At 45.1% G+C, this 9,798-nt stretch overlaps 1 protein-coding gene across 4 annotated transcripts in view; it reads left to right on the top strand.

The window, feature by feature from the left end:
- Wwp2 (WW domain containing E3 ubiquitin protein ligase 2) overlaps positions 1-9,798 on the top strand; it is a 122,085-nt gene that overhangs the window by 57,870 nt on the left and 54,417 nt on the right. For all 4 annotated transcript variants that reach the window (XM_050144080.1, XM_050144081.1, XM_050144082.1 and 1 more), the window contains exon 7: positions 8,747-8,868. In XM_050144080.1, coding sequence (XP_050000037.1) covers positions 8,747-8,868 — 122 coding nt within the window. The remainder of the gene's footprint in view (positions 1-8,746; positions 8,869-9,798) is intronic.

Raw genomic sequence — 9,798 nt, 5'->3', positions numbered from 1 at the left:
TTGGGGGCAGTGGAAATGCTCCATGTCTGGATTGCGGTGGTGGTCAGGTCACATTAGTTACCACTCATCAAATGTTGCCTGTAAAAAGGATAAATTGTATTGTATATAAATATTTATTTATTTATTTATTTATTTATTTATTTATTTATTATGTATACAATATTCTGTCTGTGTATATGCCTGTAGGCCAGAAGAGGGCGCCAGACCTCATTACAGATGGTTGTGAGCCACCATGTGGTTGCTGGGAATTGAACTCAGGACCTTTGGAAGAGCAGGCAATGCTCTTAACCACTGAGCCATCTCTCCAGCCCCCTATATAAATTGTTCCTTAATTTGAAATGTCTTCTAAAATTATGTTTTTATTTATGGTATGCGTGTGCCTGCATGAGCTCATATGTACCACAAGGGTGCAGATGCCTGTGGAACCCAGAGCCTTGGCTCTCCTGCAACTGGGTTTAGAGGTAGTGTACGCTGCCTGATGTGTGTGCTGGGAACTGAACCAAGATCTGCAGTGCTCTTAACTGCTGAGCCGTTTCTCCTCTTCCTAATTTAGTTTAATGTTAGTGAAGCTGTCTACCTCCAGCTTCTTTTTGATCCACTTGGCATTGTTTTATTTTATTTTTTAAAAAGCTGGGTTTTTTTGTTGTTGTTGTTGTTCTTGTTTTTTAAACATTTATTTATTATGTGTGTCACATGCTTGGTTTCTTGTTCCACCATGTAGGGTCCAGGGATCAAACTGAGGCCCTTGGATAAGACAGCAAGCCTCTTGACTTCCAGAGCTATCTCACAGACCCGACTTGACCTTTATGCCCCCATCCAGTTAAGGTCAACCTTTTCAAAGGGTTCGCTGGTTTTAAAACAAATCGATGTGACCATTTGTAGCTTTGTAGACCATGGACTGTTTATACTTCATATGATCCTTGGTATTTTTGGACTTGTTTCCATCCTTGTGCCTCATAATTTCTGTCTGTCTGCCTGTTGCTTTCCCTGAATGTTTGGCCCAAGGTGAGTGCGGGAGTGTGAGGGAGGGCCCCTGTAATCCTAGCTATTAGGGGGTCCAAACAGGAGGAATGTGGACTCGAAGCCATTCTGGCTCTCATAGTGAGAACCCATTTCAAAAAGAAAAGAGAACTTTCTTAAAAGAAGCCTCCCAAATAAACAAACAAAAAAGAACCTCAGTGAGTCGAAGATGTTTCTGGCTCACTCATCGCTTGATAACTAGATATCCCAGAATTGCCCTGTGTACTCCCTGTGTGCGTATTTTCTGTGTGGCTTTTTGATGACTTGTAGCATTTCTGTGCATTGGATATACTTTGTGTGCTTGCAAATGGCCTTTGAAGGAGACATATTTTAATAACAAAGGGAAAAAGAGAAATCAGTGAAGATCCAAAGTAGGATATGGTACTAATACTTGTTATTATAATTTTTATTTTGTTTCTCTTTTAAAATGGTTTTCTATCCATGTGTATGTGTATAGTATGTGTATATGTATATATGTGTGTGTTCATGTGTATAAATGTGTGTGTCTGTACGTGTGTGTACATGGTGTGAATATGGAGGTCAGACAACTTGCCGGAATCAGTTCTCTCCTTCCAACAACATGGGTTCCGGAGATTGAGCTCAGGCCCTTGGGCATGGCAGCAGATGCCTGTACATTTCACTGGCCCATTAAAGGTCTTTGCCATTTTTGTCTTTAAAACTTCTTGTTTGTGTGCTGAACTCAGACTGCGCCCTTGGTGGAGTTTGCCTAAGCACGCTTCCACTGCATTAGTCCCAGCCCTACCCCCGCAAGTTTTATTTTCAATTAAATCATAATCGTTTCCTTTATTCTTAGAGAATTGAACTAGAGAGTCAAAGGAATTCCTTCTTCTTCCATAGTTTGTTGGTTTTCTTACAGGAGGAGGTATGCGGAGAGAGTGAGCTGAGACTCTAGACTGAGCGCCACATCAGGGCAGTGCGCACCTCATTCGTCTCTGTCCCTCTGGAGCCTGGGGTAGTGCCTTGCTGCACGTAGCAGCAGCTCACTCAGTGTTTGCTGAACTCAAAGAGCCTTTGTGTTTCTGGGCTTCGTTTGCCAGGACTTCAGGGTGGGTCTTGCCTACTGGTTTACATTCCTGTGCCCCCGGCTCTGAGGTGTGAGGGCACGGTTCAGGAGCATGGGTGGAGGGGAGCTGGCCCTTTCCCAGCCTGACTCCTTTTCACACATGTGGGGATCTCCCAGCCTACCCTCTCCTGTTTCGTCTGCTGCCTTTCTCCTGTGCTTGATCTTTCCATATTGAACTGCTCTCATGAACTATTCTTTTCAGAACCCCACAACTTTTAAGACTGACCCTAGACTCAGAGATGAGTGGCCATGAGCCAAGGCTGGTTTCAGGAAAGAATGTGTAAAGAACAGCCAACTCTCATATGTAGTTGTCCAAATTCTCGAGTGCCTTTTGGACCTTGAAAGCCTGTGCCCCACAATGACCGTTAGAAAAACCTGCCACACCACACCAGTGTGTGGAGTTGATGTGGGCACAGTAGGAGTCAGATGAGGTAAGTTATGATACTAAACCATTTCACATACTGTTTAGGGAGAACTTTGTGGAGAACAATACCTAAAACCTGGCAATGTGACATTTTAGGCCTTAGGTATAAAAGCCTCCCCCTCCCCATGTGCATTAGAGTTTTACTAGCATCTGACCCCTGGTCTCAGTGATCTTCACACCTCAATTTGCCTTATGGGTAAATTTCAATATTTAAAGATGTGGCACTGGTGATGAATGAGTATATTCGGTAATGTCTTCAAGTATGCAGGTTACAGGCCTGAGAATGCTTCTGGACCAATCCCTTGCTGTTCTCATTCATTCAGCTATTCTTACATGCCTCCTACGAAGTCAGATTAGATGCTTGGGTATGCAGTGCCAACAAAACAGATATGGACCTTTCATGGACCTTATCAAAGACAGATGAAAACAAATACAAGCTTGAACATCAGAGTACCACAGTGGTGAGAACAGGATGTGATGAGGGTATAGGCGGGCACAGCAGCAGCTGGAGGAATGTCCTCTGAACACTTCCTTCCCTCTCTCCCTCCTGCTACACATCTACCTTGATGACTTGTCGTGTCAGAACATTTAGAAATAACACAGTGTCCCCAGGTTTCCTGATCCTCCTTAGACTCTAGAATCTATGGACACTCAAATCACATAGGTAAAGTGGTGTAGCATTTGGTATGTAACCGACCTAAGTCTTCCCCTATACCTTCTACACATACCTATTAAAGATCATGTACATGATTTAGGGAATAATGTCAGAAAATAAAGTCTATCTGCATTTCAATACAGCTGCCACTCCCATACCCCCAGTTCTTTTTGATCCTCAGTTTGTTGAATCTGTGGAGATAGAACCCCTTGGATAGAGCGCAATACTAGGGCCTGGTCAGTGGTCAGTTCAGGATTAGAGCTGTCAGCCTGGAAGGCAGTAGGAGGCCGGGTTGAGATACACCCACTTCAGTAGGAAGAATGGGGGGTTGGATAGACACATTGGTGTTCCTTCCTACCCTCCTTGCAGGCCAGCCCCCTGCAGTTTCCTCTTCTGTGTTAGTGGAGGTTGATGGCGCACAGACATGGGCATGGGATGTTCCTGTAGGAGTATCCCATGCCCTCTCAGTACAACAGTCTGCTGTGTCTGTCCCGGGAGTCCTGCTGTGTCTTCCACTGCTGTACTGAGTCGGTTACATACTTCCTCACTAAACTTGATCTGCCCCTCAAGTTTGACAGTGTTAGAGTTTGCTGATCATTAATGTGGGACAATTAATTCTCTCCTAGGATGAACTTTGTCCAAGAAAGTAGCACTCATTGAGAGGATTGCGTCCCCTCCAGTTGAGCAGAAGTCGGGCGTTTGTCTCACTGTAGTTTAGAATGAACTTGGCCGTGCTGTGCTCTCTACCTTCCCAGTCATTTCTGAGGCTGGCAGCTTAGAATGGGGTGTAGAATGGAGCCATAAATTACTCTGGGATGACTCAGACGGGCTCATTTTAGCTGTAATTGTGCCGTTCTCCGTTCACCTCTCCCTTCACCTCCATTTCCTTCTTCTTTTTTTAAATCTGAGCTTGGGTGAGGAGCTGTGAGAAGAATATGAGTAGGCCTGCCTCTTAGTGTGGCGGGGATGCTTGTTTCCCCATCACCCATTGCCTCCCTCTGTCCCTCCCTCCCTTCTGGTTCTTCTCTACTTCTATTTTAAGTGCCCATTTCTTGCTGATTCTGTCTTACTGGAAACTGGACCAGCTCCATTTAATTTTTTTTTCCCCATGCTGCTATTAAAAGACAATGGCCAGCTAAGAGTCTGAGGTGAGGACAGTATGGTGAGCAGGTACCCTTTTGATTCTAGTGCTCTCAGACAAGTATTGATTCTGATCACACAGATTTGACACATTTATTAGGACGTTTTAGTGTCTGTGCGTGTTCTGTTAAATTGGAGGAAAGCCATCAGTTGTTAGCTCCTTAAACTTCTCTTTCCTGCCGGGCGATGGTGGCGCACGCCTTTAATCCCAGCACTCGGGAGGCAGAGGCAGGCGGATCTCTGTGAGTTCGAGACCAGCCTGGTCTACAGAGCTAGTTCCAGGAGAGGCTCCAAAGCCACAGAGAAACCCTGTCTCGAAAAAACAAAACAAAACAAAACAAAACAAAAAAAACCTTCTCTTTCCTGCACCAATGGGCAGACCTGAGGTTGAGGTCAACGAACTTTGGGTCTCTTCCTAAGATGAGCTGTGTGCTTGGCATCTGCAGTTCAGCCGACACTGGGCTTTCAGGAGTCTCCACACCGACTAACACAGAGATGTTTGTTGGTCTTGGGCTTTGCCTAAGTCACAATCCTGTCAAGGCTGTCTATATATATGTGGTATTCTCTCACTGCAAGTTACCAGCCCTCTAAGATGTGTGCATACTTTTATTTCTTCTCAGTAAGCGAGGTAATTCTGCAGTGGCTGAAATATACAAATTATTATTATTAGGATTTTTAAGTTATAAAGTAAGTTGGGAATGCCTTTAATCCAAGTACTTGGGAGGCAGAAGCAGTTGATCTTTGTGTTTGAGGTTAGCCTGATCTACAAAGTAAGACTCTGTCTCAAAATAAAAACATAAAGCACAAACCACAACGGAACAACAAAAATAGCTTGTTGTAGTTTTAGTTTGCATCTCCTAAGAACTCAAGATGCTGGTTACCATGCTGGCGTTCATTATTGTCTGCAGATCTTTGATGAAGGATCTGCTCACATCTTTTTTGTTTTAAAATATTGGGTTAGCTTATTGTTGAGTTTGAGACTTTATGTGTTCTATAGAGAAATCCTTTTGTAGTTCTGTATTTGCAGTCTGTGGACTATCTTTTCTAATTTAGTGGGTGGTTTTTGTTGGTTTTTTTGTTTAGTTTTGTTTTGTTATTGAGACAGATAGCTCTGGCTGTCCTAGAACTCGCTTTGTAGTCTAGACTGGCCTCAAACTCACAGAGGTCTGCCTGCCTCTCCCTCCCAAGTGCTGGGACTAAAGTGTGTGCCACCACTGCCTAGCTTAATTTAACGTTTTGAGACTTATTTTTCAATTATGTGAGGTGTGTGTTTTACATGTGGTTGTGTATATAGTGAGTGCAGGTGCTGGTGGAGGCCGGAGGCATCAGAGCTCCTGGAGCTGGAGTTAGAGACATCTGTGAGCAGACGGATAGTACTAGGAGCTGAACTCGGGTCCTCTGGAAGAGCTGCTGAGCTATCTCTCCAGTACAATTCCTTTAAAAAATATTTATTGTATGTTTGTGTGTGTGCACGTGCGTGTATGCATGTGTGTGCTGGGGTCTCGAGTGTGGAGGTCAGAAGATAACTTGGTTCTCTCACTTTTGCATGGGTTCTGGAGAGTCGGCTCAGGTTATCAGGCTTGCAGAGTAAGTGCTTTATCTGCTGAGCTAGCTTGCCGGCCCATCTTTTCATAGAATTTCTTATCTGGTTAATAGTTATTTATTTACTGTGTACGTATGAGTGCCTGCATATATGTTTGTGTACCACATGTGTGCCTGGTGCCCAACGAAGGAGGCCAGAAGAGGCTGTCAGGTCCCCAGGGACTAGAGCCATAGTCAGTTGTGAACCACCATGTCTACTGGGGAATCAAACCTGGAGCCTCTGGAGGAGCCGCTGGTGCTCTTAATTACCAAGCTACCTCTCCAGTAGCTTTTCATTTTTGACAATGTCTTTGGAAGAGCAGTTTGTCACAATAGCATTATGGATATACACATGTGTTGGAGCAAGACTATAGGTCACTGTATTTTGCCATGGTGTCAGCTCCTTGGGGATCAGGGACTACTTTGTTCCAGAACAGGGACTGGCCATCAGAAGTAATGGTTTAATATAGTTCAGTGAGCAACATGATGTCCCAAGGCACCCAAGATGTTGTAGTCAGGGTGCAGACAAAGTTTCAGGATTGAGATGAAGAGCCAAGAGCTGTTGCCAGAGACCTCTTCTGCTTCAGAACCACTTCAAGGAGTGTGGAGAGAATCCTAAACTTTGGCTTGACTGGCGTTCTTTGGTGGCTTCAGTTTCTGAGGGAGGAACTGAGGTAAGGACATTACCAATGTCCAAGGAAGGACTAACAGCGCTAAGTTACGTAACTAGGCAACTTGAAACCATTATGGAGTTGGCCTAACTGGCATGGTGGTTCAGCCCTCTCCTCACTGCCTGAAGGGCTTCATAGAACCTCCTTGTCCCCACAGTGCGGAGGGGGATGAACCCAAGGCTGAAGTCATTGGCAGAACTGAAGCCAGGCTGTCTGTGGCAGAGGCCAGCTCATCTCCTCCCCGTTGCCTTGAGTTTGTCCTAGCGCTATTTTGGCCTGTGGTGTGTGGTTTCAGCGAATGGGCCAGTTTGTAATCACTACACAGTCGCATCTTTTAAGGGTTGAGTGAGCAAGCCAGGAGAGGAAACTGCTGAAGAGATTTCCCTCAATTAATGAGGCCTTGTCTTCTCTGAGAAGGTCTTACTTTAAAGTTAATACAAGAGTAAGAAAAGGGAGAGGAAGGTGGAGGGAAAAAGAGAGAGAAGAGGTAGAGAGAGCACCCAAGTGCCTGTGTGTTTCATGTCTGGGGGAGGTGGTGGCATCTCCCCCCCACCCCTGGCAGGGAGGCAGCAATTCATGTAAAGTGCTCCCAGCTGCCCCTGGTTTATGGGCTAATCCAGGCCCTGCTCCAGCCTGTCATTCAGGGTAAGCTGCTATCATTAGTGGTCAAACATTTCTGAAAGTAATTCTTCTCAGCTCTGACCACATGGCCTTTCGTGGAAGAGAGGTGGGGAGGAGCCAAGAGAGCAGTGAGCCCCACCCTGCTGTCCACGTCCAGCTGCTCTACAGAGTGACAAGGAGGAAGTTGGAAGACAGGGTTTGTCAAAGCCTGTGTTTCTGCTTCTGCTCCCTGAGGGACAGAGGCCCTACCCCGAAAGCTGTAGGTTCCAAACCTAGGAGGCCTGTTTTTGTCCTTATAAGGAGATTTTTGGTTGGAATAAACCTTTATTAACCAGTTTCACCTCTCAAGCTCTTTGCCCTCAACACATGCATACACTGGGCCGTGCTGGGCAGTAGCTGATCGCCCATCCCTGTAGTCTAAGTTGTTCTCTCAGCCTTTGGTTCCGGGCCTGGGAAGAACCAGGCTTGTCTTTTGATGATGTTTAAGCCATCTAGTCATTGCAAATTAAATAGTGACTGTGGCATACCAGTGTCTGCTGGTGAAAGAGCCGAGTCAAAGGCAGGGAGGCTTAGGTGTTTTTACGAGTGGAGGAACACTACAAAAGAAACTTGAAAACACATTTTTCATCACTGCTTTGTGCTCTGAGAAAATGTCAGACTGCTTCTTCAGCTATATCTCTCCGTTTTTGTAAATGGAGACAAATCACTCATTTCCTGGCTGCCCAGACCTGAATAATTACACAGAAACTATATTAATTACAACACTGTTTGGCCAACAACTTAGGTGTCTTTCTAGCTAGCTCTTATATCTTAAATTAACCCATCCTAGTAATCTGTATACCACCACAAGGCTGTGGCCTACCAGTAAGTTTCTGGAGTCTTTCTTTTTTGGGCAGCTACATGGCGTCTCCCTTACTCTGCCTACTCTCTATATATCTCTGTTTGGATTTTCCACCTGGCTTTATTCTGCCCTGTCATAGGCCAAAGCAGCTTCTTTATTAACCAATGGGAATAAAGTGTATTCACAGCACACAGAGAGGAATCCCACGTCACACTTCTGTGTTGGTTTTCACTTGCTTGAAGAGCTGATGAGGCCTTATCTCTAGTGTGGTGTCCTATCATATGCACTGGCTCATGCTGCTTACTTATCTTTCCAGCTATAGAGAAAATTGATTGGCATAAGTTTGGGGGCTCCTTTTACCTAATGGGAGAAATAGATCATCTTCTGTCTGTCCAGAGATTCTTGTTTATTTCTAACATTTAAGCCCAATAAAAATAATGTGATGGTCCCAGGATATTTTGCCAGTTATTTCAGATGTGGGGTGATTTGCTCCAGATTTGTTTACTTCAAGTGGAAAAGTTTGCACAAAGCTGCCTTTGGGCTTTTACCAAGAAGGAAGCTTCCCTGGGTCTCCGCTCGGCGCCAGCTGCTGTTGAGTGCAAAGCTGGAGTGACTACAGGGCTTGTTGCTAACAAATAGCGAGAGCGGGGAAGCGGCTCCCTTTCTCACAGTGACTTATGTCGGTCTGCTTTCTACTCTCAACCCCCAGAACGCACAGACATTCAGGTGGCTCAGCCAGAACAGCAACAAGTGACCAAAGCCCTGGTGCTAGGAACCGGCACCGCCAACCCGTGAAGAACCCCAGCAACAGTGGCTTAGCCAATGGCACAGGTGAGTGATGACACCCAACATTAGCCTGGGCTGAGAAGGAGGTCCTTGCCTGTCCTGTGTACACTCAGGGCTGTGCCAGAATATAGTGGAGTGTGTGAACTGAGCCCATTACTTATCCCACTGACCCATCTTCTTTGACCTCTGGCTTCTGGACAGCCAGGATGATTCTCCCTGTTCCCATGCATGTCCAAAGTACTCCTTTGGGCCTAGGGATATAGCTCAGTTGGTAGAATATCTATCTAGCGTGCATGAGGCAGACCTGGGTTCAGTCTTCAGCACCTTATAAAACTGGCTTAAGTATGCATGTTTAGGATTCCAGTCCTTGAGAGGTAGAGAGAGGTAGGAGGATCAGAAGTTAAAAGTTATCTTTGGCTACATGACAAGTTCAAGGCCAGTCTGGGATACATGAGATTCTGTCTCAGAAAATAAAAATGAAAAACAACATATTCTTTGTGGAGAATATTTTTAAAAGTATGATTTTTATTACTTTCTTATCAACATTGGGTTTTATGTGAATTTAAAATAGATTTATTTAGTTTAGTTTTTATGTGTATGTATGACTGGGGGTTCCAATGTGCACCACGTGCTCTTGGAGTCCTGAAGGGGGTGACATATTCCCTCAAACTGGAGTTACAGCAGTTACGAGACACTCACTGTGGGTGCTGAGATCTGAACCCCAATCTTCTCTAAGAACACTTAACCACTGAACCATGTCCTGCTGTGTTGTTTTTTGAGACAGGGTCTCATTTTGTATCACTGGCTGTCCTGAAATTCCTGGTGTAGACCAGACTAGCCTCAGACTCAGGGATGTGCCTACTACTCCCCCAAGGGCTAGCATCAAAGGGGAGGGTTACCACACTCAGCCTTAGATGTCTTATGTCCCTGACATATCTGAAGAAAAGGAATTTCCTACTTAGGGAGTTTGTCAGC

This window comes from Alexandromys fortis, unplaced genomic scaffold, assembly GCF_014885135.2.
Source record: "Alexandromys fortis isolate MF-2015 unplaced genomic scaffold, M_Fortis_MF-2015_v1.1 scaffold_1, whole genome shotgun sequence".
Classification (NCBI taxonomy): Eukaryota; Metazoa; Chordata; class Mammalia; order Rodentia; family Cricetidae; genus Alexandromys; species Alexandromys fortis.
The sequence above is the reverse complement of the archived record's forward strand: the minus strand, read 5'-3'. Positions and strand labels throughout refer to the sequence as shown.